General features: G+C 59.7%; 1 protein-coding gene across 14 annotated transcripts in view; it reads left to right on the top strand.

The window, feature by feature from the left end:
* Window positions 1–12975, top strand: part of IL4I1 (interleukin 4 induced 1) — a 39355-nt gene extending 26380 nt beyond the window's left edge. For 3 of the 14 annotated variants that reach the window (XM_084961596.1, XM_084961594.1, XM_021094762.2), the window contains 8 exons: window positions 371–426; window positions 3290–3436; window positions 7487–7725; window positions 8638–8750; window positions 9339–9540; window positions 11211–11279; window positions 11614–11750; window positions 12023–12975. In XM_084961596.1, the coding sequence (XP_084817722.1) occupies window positions 3400–3436; window positions 7487–7725; window positions 8638–8750; window positions 9339–9540; window positions 11211–11279; window positions 11614–11750; window positions 12023–12959 (1734 nt within the window). In that variant the 5' untranslated portion in view covers window positions 371–426; window positions 3290–3399 and the 3' untranslated portion in view covers window positions 12960–12975. Of the gene's footprint in view, window positions 1–370; window positions 431–3261; window positions 3437–7030; window positions 7135–7227; window positions 7400–7486; window positions 7726–8637; window positions 8751–9338; window positions 9541–11210; window positions 11280–11613; window positions 11751–12022 lie in introns of those variants that run through there. The other 11 variants (XM_021094764.2, XM_084961597.1, XM_084961595.1 and 8 more) reach the window with 6 other exon arrangements.
* Window positions 12976–13096: the final 121 nt, after the last annotated feature.

The following is a 13096-nucleotide window of genomic DNA, read 5'->3' as shown; positions in this document are numbered from 1 at the left end:
GTGAATCTCCTCAGTAAACTGTTTCCTACATTTCTTCTCCCTCTTCAGGGAAGAGAGTGGCCGTTGGATTTACGATGATGGCCTTGCTTTCATCTCAAAGACACCCTCAAACTCCCTCCCTCATGGCCCAGCCCCTTTCCCCAGGTTGCTGCCCTGGCCTCCTAGGCACTACAGGGCATCAAGGGTCAGATGTTTGAAACAGCCAGCATTTCCGGAGCGAGCGCAACCTTGATCTCCAAAGGGAAGTGGTTGAAACAGATGATTCCCTAGTGGGAGCACTGAGGTGCTGGTAAATGTCAGCGCCCCCAGGGGGAGAGGAGCCCTCATGGGCCACATGTGCCAATTCCCATGGTGTAAATTCTCCCACCAGGACTGATTTCAAGCCACCCGGTGACTGAACACGAACTTGGGAAATTGCCATCCCACGTAGGTAAAATTAATTCACCAACGTGTGTGTGCGTGCACGTGTGCATATATTTAATAGTAACAATGTAATCAAATAATTGATGAGATTTGAGTATTTGTTTTTAATAAAAGTAATCATAGGAGTTCCTGTCACGGCTCAGTGGAAACAAATCTGACTAGTATCCATGAGGACACAGATTCAATCCCTGGCCTCACTCAGTGGGTTAAGGATCCAGTGTTGCCGTGCGCTGTGGTGTAGGTGGCAGACCTAGCTTGGATCCTGTGTTACTGTGGCTGTGGTATAGGCTGGCAGCTGCCGCTGATTCAACCCCTAGCCTAGGAACCTCCATATGCCACAGATGCGGCCCTGAAAAAACAAATTAAAAAATAAGTAAAATAAAATTAATTACAAATATTGCAATTTTTAAGTAACAGCTGGCAAAGCAAAACCAAAAAGAGGTCTGAAAATTAAAGTCAGCTCTTGTGAAATAGTATGAGCCACCTTCGGCACACCACTGCTCCCAAGGTTTGCAGTCAACCTCAAAATTGCCTGGGTGCTTTAACCTCTGTCCCCAGGAGTTCCTATTGTAGTTCAGCAGGTTAAGGACCCCATGTCTCTTTGAGGATCCAAGTTTGATCACCAGCCTTGCTCAGTGAGGTAAGGATCCAGTGCTGCCGTGGCTGTAGCATAGGCCAGCAGCTGTAGTTCCAATTCAACCCCTGCCCGAGGAACGTGCAGGATGGCCCTTAAAAAGGGGGGAGGGGGGAGTCCCTGTCTTAGCTCAGTGGTTAATAAACCTGACGAGTATCCAGGAGGATGAGGGTTCAATTTCTGGCCTTGCTCAGTGGGTTAAGGATCTGCCGTTGCCGTGAACTGTAGAGGTCACAGATGCAGCTTTGATCTGGCGTGTCTGTGGCTGTGGCACAGGCCAGCAGCTGCAGCTCCCAATTCCACCCCTAGCCTGGGAACCTCTATATGCCTCAGGTCCGGCCCTAAAGAGACAAAAAAAGGTGGGGGGGGGGGACCTTCTCAGGAACAAAGTCCTTCACTCTCAGAAGTCAGGTCTGCCCATGAATACTAGCCAGCCCCCAGCCAGACTTAACTGTCCAGAGCTGCCCCTGGGCCTGTCCCATAACCCTCACACACCTTGGCACTGATGACTTGCCATACCAGTGACTCCTGGGCACCTGCCCACGCCTCAACTCCAAACACCATCCTGCCTCAGCCCCATGACTTCCAGAGATTTCCTCAAGGCAGAGACCAGACCTGCTGTGCTGCTATGCTCGGTTCAGGCCTAGCCTGGGGCAGGGCAGTCCCATCAGACCCCTCCTGGTCCTAAGGACAGAGACTCCCAGATCCACTGAACTGAAAATGGCACTTCTTTACAGTGTTACTTAGATGCAATGCAGACTCTTTGTTGATTCAAACTGTTTTAAAAAAGGTTTTGAGGAGTTCCCATCGTGGCACAGTGGTTAATGGATCCGACTAGGAACGGTGAATTTGCAGGTTCAATCCTTGGCCTTGCTCAGTGGGTTAAGGATCCGGTGTTGCCATGAGCTGTGGTGTAGGTCACAGACATGGCTTGGATCCTGCGTTGCTGTGGCTCTGGCGTAGGCTGGCAGCTGTAGCTCCGATTAGACCCCTAGCCTGGGAACCTCCATATGCCGTAGGAGCAGCCCTAGAAAAGGCAAAAAAAAAAAAAAAAAAAAGGTTTTGAGGAGTTCCCATCATAGCGCAGCGGAAACAGATCCAACTAGGAACCATGAGGTTGCAGGTTTGATCCCTGGCCTCACTCAGTGGGTTAAGGATCCGGCACTGCCATGAGCTGTGGTGTAGGTCACAGACACGGCTCAGATCCCAAGTTACTGTGGCTCTGGCGTGGGCCGGCAGCTGCAGCTCCAATTAGAGCACTAGCCTGGGAACCTCCATATGTCTTGGGTGCAGCCCTAAAAAGCACACGCCCGCACACAAAGTTTTGAGACAGTGAAATGCAAGCATTGACTTACCGCCAAGTTTAAATGTGATAACGGTATAGAGTTTTTGAAACAGCAAAATAAGTTATTTTAGAGCAGAGGTTGGCAAATTATGGCCCCACTTCCTATTTTGTTAAGTAAAGTTTTGTTGGAACACAGCCGGTTCATTTACATGCTGTGACCTCTTCGAGGGCAGGGTTGAGTAGGCAAGGTGGAGACCATGTGGCCCACAAAGCCTCATATTTATAGAGAAAGTTTGCCAACCTCTTCTTACAGAAATATCCTTGCGTATTTTACCTACAAAATAATAATCTGTCTAGGGTTTGCTTTGAAATAACCCAATGGGGAGTTCCCGTTGTGGCTTGGCAGGTTAAGAACCCCACATAGTGTCTGTGAGGATGCGGGTAGGTTGAGGAGCTGGCATTGCTGCAAGCTGCAGTATAGGTCGGAGATGACCACTCAGATCCAGTGTCGCCATGGCTGTGGCGCAGGCCGGCAGCTGCAGCTCGGATTTGATCCCTACCTAGCCTGGGACCTTCCATGTGCCAAGGGTGCAGCCCTAAAACAAACTCTGGGAGGAGTTCTCTTGCAGTGCATCAGGTTAAGGGTCTGGCGTTGTCCCTATAGCAGCTCCGGTCACTGCTGTAGTGCAGGTTCAGTCCCTGGCCTGGGAACTTCCATATGTCACAGGCGCAGCAAAAAAAAAAATAATAATTAATTAAATTAAAACCCAGTGGGGAAGGTAGAAAATGTAAATGAAACGAGATGGGCTATGAGGCGATGAATGCACCTGGGTTCATCATCCTAGTTGCTCTGTTTTTATATGTGTTTGAAATTTCCATAATAAAAAGCTCCTGAGAAGGGAGGGCCTCCCCTCCACAGCCTCTCTGCTTCTCTGACCCCACACCAGGACCCTGGCATCTCTGGTCTAACAAGGGAATCAGGACAGAGCCACCACCACTCAGCCCGGTTTCACACACGCCCAACGATGACTTCGGTCCCAGGCTAACCAGCAAGGCCATGGGCGCTGAGAGAGCCTGCCAGAGCCAGCCATGCAGTGAGTGTCCCTGTCGGGGCCCTGGGGTTCTAGGAGCTGGGGCGGGGGCCCTGTCTAGGGGTCAGGCCAGAGATCTGGGGCCTCAAGGAGGCCTGCCCTCTGTTCTCTACACCCCTCCCCAACCAGATCTGCACCCCTGACTGCTGTCTGGGGCCCTGGGTGTCCCACGGTAGGCCCTGCCCTCCTCTGAGACTCGGTCAACATTTTAATTCTGACCAATCAGGGTTTCTGGGTGACAGAGAAAAGAACCTATGGGAGGCACTAGCCCCATCTCTCGCCCATCTATCTCAGCGGCCACCATCACTCTCAGCTGTCCAGTGGGCCACAGCCCCATGGGAGCCAGGCTGGGTCTCCGGCTGCTCCGGGAGTGACCGAACCCCATTAGACCTGTCGTTGTGGTTCTAGAAGCAAGCCAAATAAGGTGGGGTCTTCTCCCTGAAGACAGTTTTTTATCTGAAAGGACTGACACTGTTTTTGAGAAACTCCATCATAAAAAAAGACAATCCCGGAGTTCCTGTTGTGGCGAAGAGGAAGTGAATCCGACTAGGAACCATGAGGTTGTGGGTTTGATCCCCGGCCTCGATCAGTGAGTTAAGGATCAGGCGTTGCCATGAGCTGTGATGTTGGTCGCAGACGCATCTTGGATCCCATGTTGCTGTGGCTCTGGCTTAGGCCAGCAGCTGTAGCCCCAATTTGACCCATAGCCTGGGAACCTCCATATGTCTCCAGTGTGGCCTTAAAAAGCAAAAAAAAAAAGGCAAACCTAACCCCAAATCAGCTGAGGCAGACAGTTGATTCGGTGGGAAGGCCCAGGTCTTCCCCACCATCTGCCCCTACCCTCGATTTCCTCCCCCAGGCTTAGGAAACCTGGCCTAATCCACTGCTCTTTCTTCTGACCCCGATCCGCACCCTAAATTCAACCCCTAACATCACTCTCCTCGATGCCGTCAGGAATGACTGGAAGTTCCAGTTATTTGCTCCAAAGCCGTCCCAAATGACTGCCTCCTAACCCCAAAACAACCTCTGCCATCCGGCCTCCCTGCATTTCTCTTCCTGCCAATTTTCCTGGACCATATCTGGCCATTCTTGGGCATCCCGCCCAGCACGAACCTAACCCTGGCCCAGTGCTTTTCAGCCCGGGCAATTCCCCTGCCGCCCCGGGAGCCGTTGGCAATATCCGGAGACATTACTTGGGCCTAGAGGGGCGAGCACTGCTGGCACGTGATGGGTCAAGGCTGGTGACGCCCCTTGACATCCTGCCCACACAGGACGGTCTCCACAGAAGTGGTCCCGCCTGCCCGGCACCGAGACGGGGCACCCCCACCTCTGGTCCTCGAGCCAGAGCGCCTGGCTGATCACCACGTGCTCGTTAGGAACACAGGCCTGGGAGTTCTCTTGTGGTGAAGCTAGTTAAGGATCCGGTGGTGTCACTGCAGCGGCTCGGGTCACTGCTGTGGCGCAGGTTCGATCCCTGGTGCGGGAACTTTCACATGCCACCGGTGCAGCCAAAACAAAAACAAAACAGCCCTGGAACCAGGCTGTGCCACTTCTTAGCGGGTGCCTGATCTGGGCCTCAGTTTTCTCCACTATAAAATGAGGACTGCTCAGCCCCCTGTCACTTGTCACTGGAGTAAATGAAGCAGAACCCAGGAAGTATCCAGGCCACGGTGGTAGTGGTACCCACAGTCATTAGAGCGGCAGCCAGGGGACTGGCTTCTTGAATGGGTTCTCCTGGGTGAGGCCTGCATTCCTTCCACTGACCCCAGAGCCAGCGGGACTGGGAGCAATGACCCTGTGTGGGAGGTCAACCCAGGGACCCTGGGAGGGTCCTCCCAGCTGCTCTGGGGACTCCCTGCCCAGACACACCCCAAGAGCCTCCTGGCTCTGCTGCCTCCACCCCTTTCTGCCTCCATGTTATTCCTGCTTCCCTCCGCTGTGTGGGACTTTGCCGCGAGGCTGTAGAGCAGAGGGGCCTCTGGGCAGGGGATGGGGGGCGTTGGGCTCAGCTGGACCCCCAGCTCCACCGTTTCCCCCAACCAGAAGATACATAAGGTCATGACAAGGTGGCACACCTGTCCTCACTGTCATCATGGATGAAGCAGGTGGGATCTGGGGCAAGTCCTGGGATCCTTCCCTGCATGCAGCCCCTCGCCCCCCCCCACCACCTCTGAGTGCCAGATTCCTCCTCTGTCCCCTGCAGCGTTGCGAGGTCCACAGTGAGTGTAGAGCTTCTAGCACAGGCCACCCCAGGGAGGGGACAGTCCCTCACACTGCCACTTTTTGCTGACTCTGTCCCTTGCCTTTCTCTAGTCCTCCAGGCTCTGTCCAGCTCACTGATTTTGCTTCCGTCTTAGTCACTGCCTCCCACTCCCTCACATCAGATGTTTTCTGACTCTTGTGTGCACCCCTCCATCAAACCACATCCCTGTTTGATTTACTGTTGGGGTTTTTCCATTGGTCGCTGCAGAGGACCTGCCGCCCTCCAACTTTCCTTCCCCCCCGCCCAAGAACAATCCCCAAAATAGCCTCTCTGCACCCACCCACTTCAGGGGACCTGGCATGTGTCCCCTTGGCTAAAGCCCCAAAGCTGTGAGACCCCCCGCTTGAAGCCGGGTCATCTTGTTCTCACTGCCCACCGCCCGCCCTCAGGAGATAAGCACCCACAGACAGCAGCAGGGGGCATCGGCCAAAGGCTGGGAGAGAGGCAGAGGTTTCTCCGAGGTCCCCCTACCCCCTGCCACCCTGGCCAGAGCTGAGGGTCACGGTGGGTGGTTTTCAGTGCAGGGGTGAGAAGGGCTCCTTGTGAGGGCTGGGGTCGGGGGCACTCACAGAACCCCTCTGGGCTCCCCCACGGCAGCGGCAGCTGGCATTTCCAAAGAAGCGTGTTCCAGTCCCACCCCAGGTGCCGTGGTGGGGGGCCCAACCTGGATTCACCCCCCATCCCCATAGCACTGTAGCGGCCCCCACTCAGCGGAGGCAGACAGCAGCCACCGAGAGAGGGGAAGGCCCCAAGTCCCCCGCTGGCAGATGCCAGGCTCTGGAGCCAGGCAGGCTGGTCCAGAGCTCGTGCCGCTGCCCTGCGGGCCACTGCCTGCGAGTCCCCCCACGGTGCCCACTGCACCCAGGGAGACAGGCTCAGAGCAGCCATGTGTGAGGGGAGGGGAGCTAGCGAGGGCCCCTAGGGCACAGAGACTGCTGACCCACAGAGGGACCCAGAGGCTTTCGAAGGAAACATGCGGCCCCAAGGCCAGAGACCCTGTCTCCTCCTGCCTTGAGCATTAAGGAGGCAGAGGGGGCACAGGAGAGGCCAGACATAGCAGCCCTGCCACCAGAGGACAGCTCCTGCCCTTAGCACGGCTACCTGAGCATTTACTTCCAGCCTTCTGACCACCCTTGAACTATTTGGGGCAAGAGGAAGAAAGCAGCCTGGTTCGCTTCCTGTACACCCCTTCCCCACCTGCCCCTCCAGCCTCTGCTAGACCCTCAGCATCTGCCCCTCCTGCCTCCCAGGAAAGCAGTTTCATTTCCCTGCAGCCCGATTTACCAAAAGGGTGGGGAGGGCGGGGCTCAGCCCATTTTAAGGCCAGAGAAGGGGGGACTCAGCAGACACGCGGAGGGGGCAGAGGTGAGAGCTCTTGCTGCTGGCTGAAGTCGAGGTAGCAAGGAGGCTGCGGAGAGCCTGGGCCCCACAGAAATAGGTGGGGAGAGGGAGGCAGGGGAGAGGGGAGACAGGGAGGAGGGGAGAGAGATGGGGACAGACAGAGAAAGAGACCGACGGGGGGAGCAGAGCAGGGCGGACAGGGGAGCCCAGGGCCACAGACAAGGGTGGGGCGAGGGCTGAGGTGGGAGCGGGGCAGCCCACAGTGTGGCGGTGAGGCGAGGGTGGGACCCAGGCTCCTGTCACAGCAGCCCTTGCTTCCCCTCCAACCCAGACATCATCCCCCAGAGTCATGGCCACCTTGGGTAAGTAAGCAGGGGAGGGGACAGAACCCACTTTTCTCCCCTGACACCCACTGACCTGCCACTGACCCTGTCTTCCCCCCTCCCCAGCCTGGCACCTCCTCGCCCTGGTCCCCGTCTTCCTCAGCCTGGCGGCCTCCCTGGACTGGCAGGCCGCCCACAGCCATGACCCCTTCGAGAAATGCATGCATGATCCTGACTACGAGCAGCTGCTCCGAGTCGTGACCTTGGGCCTCAATCGGACCTCAAAGCCCCAGAGGGTGATTGTGGTTGGTGCGGGTGTAGCTGGACTGGTGGCCGCCAAGGTGCTCAGCGATGCCGGACACAAGGTGAGAAGTGCTGCTTTCGGTCTGCCTTAAGTCCTTCCTGCTGCAGCCAGAAGTCCAGTGTGGAGGGATCTGGCCGCATCCCTGTTGAGGGGTGGGGGTGTCAGGAGGCGGGGAGAGGGAGCTATGCCTTCCTCCTGGTCTGGAGAGTGGGTCTGGGACCCCCTGCTCTAACGGGAAACCCAGAGGGAGAGCCTGCCTGCGCTGCAGGGCCTTTGGCATGCCCTGCCCCTTTTTCATCCTAAGAGAAGTCCCTTGAAGCATCCTGCAGCCGTCTTGCCTGGGTGGGGTTGGAAACGCCACCCAAGGGGAAGTACCTCTGAAGTCCAACTGCCACCGTCCCCCTCACTGAAATTCCAGAATGTGTGTGGGCCAGGCCAGTGGCTTTGGTGCGCGTGAGAAATCTCCCCACCCCCTGAGCTGGGAAGTCCCTCTGAAACCTGGCCAGCAGCCTTCCTGTTAATGTTCTGTTTTCCCACTAGCCCCCTTCCACCTCCCCACCAAAAAGAGAAAGCTCCTGGAGGTCCCGTTGTGGCTTAGTGGAAACAAGCCAGACTAGTATCCATGAGGATGCGGGTTCAATCCTTGGCCTCACTCAGTGGGTTAAGGGTCCTGAGTTGCTGTGGCTGTGCTGTAGGCTGGCGGCTGCAGCTCCAATTCGATCTCTAGCCTGGGAACCTCCATATGCTGCAGGTGTGGCCTTAAAAGGCAAACAAACAAACAAACAAACAAACAAAACAAAAACACGCACACAAAAAACAAAGAACAAAAGAAAGAAAAAAAGAAAAGCTCTCCATCTATGCTGCTATGGGGGTGGAAGGCCAGGGGTGGTGCCACCCGGGTGGAGGTGGGGGGCTTAAGGGGAGGAGCTGAAGGACCCTGCCTGTGGGCGGGCGGCCCATCGTCGTCCCTCAGGTCACCGTCCTGGAGGCAGCCAACAGGATTGGGGGCCGCATCTTCACCTACCGGGACCGGAGAACAGGCTGGATTGGGGAGCTGGGAGCCATGCGCATGCCCAGCTCGCACAGGTGAGACCTGGCCGGGCCGCCAGGCAGGTGCAGGCTGCCCCAGCCCCACCTCCCTGCCCAGGCTCAACCAGACCCCCAGGTCCGTCCCTGCTTCAGTGCCAGCACGAGATTCAACGCTGACCCCAATTGGAGTGCCCCAGCAAGTCGGTCTAGACCCAGCCTCCACCTCCGTCCTTTTCCTAACCCCATGTGAGGGCCTCTCGGCTCCGGCCCCACTGCTGTACCTCCTGAAGTGCTCAGGCTGCTGCGTTCAGCCCCTCCAGAGCCCCGGCTCTGTCTTCCCCAACCCTGGTCCTTTCCCCATCCAGGCTCCCACCCCGTCTACCCCCGCCCTGTCCCCATTTCCTCCCCCCGCCCCCCCACCCTGGTGAAGGCAAACTCCCACTCAAACCCCAGCCCAGAGCCGTAGCGCCCTCAGCCTTCCCACACTCTCCCCACTGTTCCTATCGCTAGCGCGGTCCAGTCCAGATCTAGCCCAGCTCCGGCCGCATCCCCAGCTGCCTGCCCTCCCCCTTCCCTCTCCAGCCCCCTGGGGAGAGGGCCGCCCACCCTGCTGCCCAGCCTCACCAGCGTCTCCCGCCCCCTCAGGATCCTCCACCAGCTCTGCAAGAGCCTGGGCCTCAACCTGACCAAATTCACCCAGTACGACGAGAACACGTGGACCGAGGTGAACGAGGTGAAGCTGCGGAACTACGTGGTGGAGAAGATGCCCGAGAAGCTGGGCTACAAGCTACAGCCCACGGAGAAGGGCCGCTCGCCCGAAGAAATCTTCCAGATGGCTCTCAACAGGGTAGGAGCGGCCAGGAGCCCGCGGCCCCGTCCCCCGCCCCCTCGCCTCCTCCCCGGCCCGGCTTCCTTTCCCCTTCCTTCCCGTCGTCCGTCCGTCGCTGGTTCTTCCATCTTTCGTTTCCCCACAGACCCCACCCGTTCCGATCCCCAGTCCCCTTCTCACCCACACGCCGGCCTGGACAGACCCACCTTTCTACGCCTTTGGCTTCAACTACGTATGGCCTGAGGCTTATGTCTTTCAAGCCCATCTCCTGAGACCCTGCTTTACATCTGCCACCCCCCAGGACCCGCCAGCTCCCATGGAGCTCGGCCTCTTCCTGGAACCTACTCACACCCCCGGGTTTCCCCCCCCCCCCGTTCACATCACCCCCACCCCCGGGGCCACCCTCCCTTGCTGCCCCTGCCTTCCTCTCACCCCCTGCTCTCCTCTCCTAACTCTCCCACACTGGTCCCACCTCTGTGTCCCCGCAGCCTTGGCCCCAGCCCAGGCCAGGGCCTCTCCCCGCATCCTCACCCTGCCCCTTCTCTGCCCACAGCCCTGTGCTCCCCAGGCTTCAGCTTCAGGTCCAAGCCCTGAGTGGTCTGGTCTCTATCACCCTTTTAGCCCCACCCTCTCTCCTCCATGACATTTTTGCTACCCTTCCCCAAACCGGGTGGCCCCAACACCCCCAGCTCTGGACTCCTTCATACCCACTGTGTTTGTCCGCCAGCTCACACCCATGCCACCTGCCCTGCCCGGAGACCTTTTCTCATTCCCACCCAGAGAACCCTACTCATCCCTCAGGCAACAGCTCCAAGGTTCCCTCCTCCAGGCAGCTGCCCCTGATGCCCCTCAGGGAAGGGCCAGCCTCATCCTCCTCTGGGAGCTCTGAATTGTCCATCTCCCCTCCTGGCCAAGGGTGGGCGCTGAGGCCAGGCCATTGCTGTGCCCTGGCACTGCCCGGTGCAGAGGGCCCTGAGAGGGTGGGCTGAAGGCCGTGAGCAGCCAGCGAGGGGACACATCCTTCAGGGAATTCCGTGGCCACCAGGGCCAGGCCAGGTGGACAAAGGCGAGGGCTGAAATCGGAGGGGCAGTGACGCTTCTGAGAGGAGAGGAGGCTTGAACAGAGCAAGCATGGCTCCTCGGGTGCCTGGCAAAGAGGAGGCAGGGAGAGCGAGTGCAGGGGCATGGAGGTGGGGGAGACCCGAGGGTGTTCTGAGACTGGACACTAGGCTGTAGACCCAGAACTGCCCTAAGAGCTGGTGACTGTGACCAAGCGGCTGGCAGGGGCAGGCTGAGGGCTGCAAGTCTGGTTCCAGGCGCTGGGGAGCCCCGCGAAGGCTGGCACTGCCAGGGCTGTTGGACAGGTGGCAGAAGGGACTCCACTTCTGTCTGTGCCCACGGTGATCCAGGTGACAGATAATTACTGGGCACCAGAAAGACACAGCACTGAGACGGACGCCGTCCCTGCCTGTACAGAGCGCTGGGGCTGGAGGGGGAGGGCAGACCGGGGAAGCCTGCCCCGGGTGGTGACGCGGCGCTGCAGTGGAGGCCAAGGCTGAGGGCACCGCGTGGGCAACGTCTGGCCCTGGGCAGCAGGAGCAGGAAGAGACGCCGGACTGCACGCCGGGCAGGGCGCCCCCCTCGGGTCCCCACAGCTCAGCACAAACTGTCTGCTTGCTCCACCGCAGGCCCTTGAAGATCTCAAGACACTGGGCTGCAGAAAGGCAATGAAGAAGTTTGACAGGCACACGCTCCTGGTGAGTGGGGGCCTCGGCGTCCCTGAGAAATGCAGACAAGGAAGGCGCCGGGGGTCTTGGGCCGGGAGTCAGAGGGCAGGAGCCCGGGACCTCAGGCCTGCCACCGCCTCCCTGCCTGACGAGGGCCAGACGTGCCCCTCCCTCTCTGGGCTTCGGTTTCCCTCATCTGTCCCAAGAGGGGGGGGTCGGGCCGCTTAGGCCCAGGGAACCATGGTAAACCGAGTCACCTCCCTGAACAGAGGGGATCCGCGGGGAGCGGCCCCCTTGGGAGGCGGGACGGAGGTGGTGGGTGCAGCCAGCCTGGGCCCTGACCTGGGCCGCAACCGTCCCCCAGGAGTATCTCCTCAGCGAGGGGAACCTGAGCCAGCCAGCCGTGCGGCTCCTGGGAGATGTAATGTCCAAGGACGGCCTCTTCTACCTCAGCTTCGCCGAGGCCCTGCGGGCCCACAGCTGCCTCAACGACAAGCTCCGGTGAGGCCGCGCGCTGGGCCGGGCGCCGGGGCAGGGCTGGCGGGAGGGCGCGGCCTGGGGTTCGAGAGCAGGGCCCCAGGGGGCGGAGAGGTGTGCCGGCCTGGCCACACTCGCCCTCCCAGCCCAGGGCCTGGGGAGGAAGAAAGGTCCCGGAGAGGGAGGCGAGGGAGAGAGGGAGTGGCTGAAGGGGCGGCTGGGCCAGGGCAGGTAGGGGCAGCACCGCGGGAGGCGCGGGGCCCAAGAGCCCGGGTCACGCTCCCGCCCACCCGCAGGTACAGCCGCATCGTGGGCGGCTGGGACCTGCTGCCGCGCGCGCTGCTGAGCTCGCTGTCGGGGCCTGTGCTGTTGCGCGCGCCTGTCGTGGCGATTAAGCAGGGGACGCGCGAGGTGAGCGTGCACATTGAGTCCTGGAGCCGGGTCCGGACCCTGAAGGCCCTGACGGCCGACGCGGTGCTGCTGACGGTGAGCGGGCCGGCGCTGCAGCGCATAACCTTCACGCCGCCGCTGACGCGCAGGCGGCAGGAGGCGGTGCGCGCGCTGCACTACCTGCCGGCCACCAAGGTGTTCCTGAGTTTCCGCCGGCCCTTCTGGCAAGACGAGCACATCGAGGGCGGCCACTCCAACACCGACCGCCCGTCGCGCGCCATGTTTTACCCGCCGCCCGGCGAGGGCGCGCTGCTGCTGGCCTCGTACACGTGGTCCGACGAGGCGGCCACGTTCGCCGGCCTGAGTACCCGGGACGCGCTGCGCCTGGCGCTCAACGACGTGGCGGCGCTTCACGGGCCCATCGTGTACCGGCTCTGGGACGGCAGCGGCGTCATCAAGCGCTGGGGGGAGGACCCGCACAGCCAGGGCGGCTTCGTGCTGCAGCCGCCCACGCTCTGGCAAAAGGACGAGGACGACGAGCGAGAGCACGACTGGGCCGTCCCCTACGGCCGCATCTACTTCGCCGGCGAGCACACGGCCTTCCCGCACGGCTGGGTGGAGACGGCCGTCAAGTCGGCTCTGCGTGCCGCCGTGGGCATCAACCGTCGGAGCAGCCCGCCGACCAGCAGCTCGGTCAACCCCAGGACCGACAGCCGGGTGGGGCACGTGCACTTGGCGCCGAGCCACCAGTCGTGCAACCTCGGAAGCGGGCGGGGCAGCCACTTTCCAGACTTACTCGCTGTAACCCTTCGGCGCACCAGCCCAAAGAGAACCCGGTATTAAAGTACTTTTGGAAACAGTTGTGTGGTCCTGCCCCTCCCTGGCTTAGTCGCTCCCCCAGTTCGCAGAGTGCAAAGCCATTCGCCCTGGCGGTAGAAGGGGCTGCGCCCATCCTGAAGCCCCAGAAGCTGACCTACTTC

This window comes from Sus scrofa, chromosome 6, assembly GCF_054392235.1.
Source record: "Sus scrofa isolate SSC_HxYL_T2T_F1_AM1 chromosome 6, Sscrofa_HxYL_maternal_Yorkshire_Landrace_v2.0, whole genome shotgun sequence".
Taxonomy (NCBI): domain Eukaryota; kingdom Metazoa; phylum Chordata; class Mammalia; order Artiodactyla; family Suidae; genus Sus; species Sus scrofa.
The sequence above is the reverse complement of the archived record's forward strand: the minus strand, read 5'-3'. Positions and strand labels throughout refer to the sequence as shown.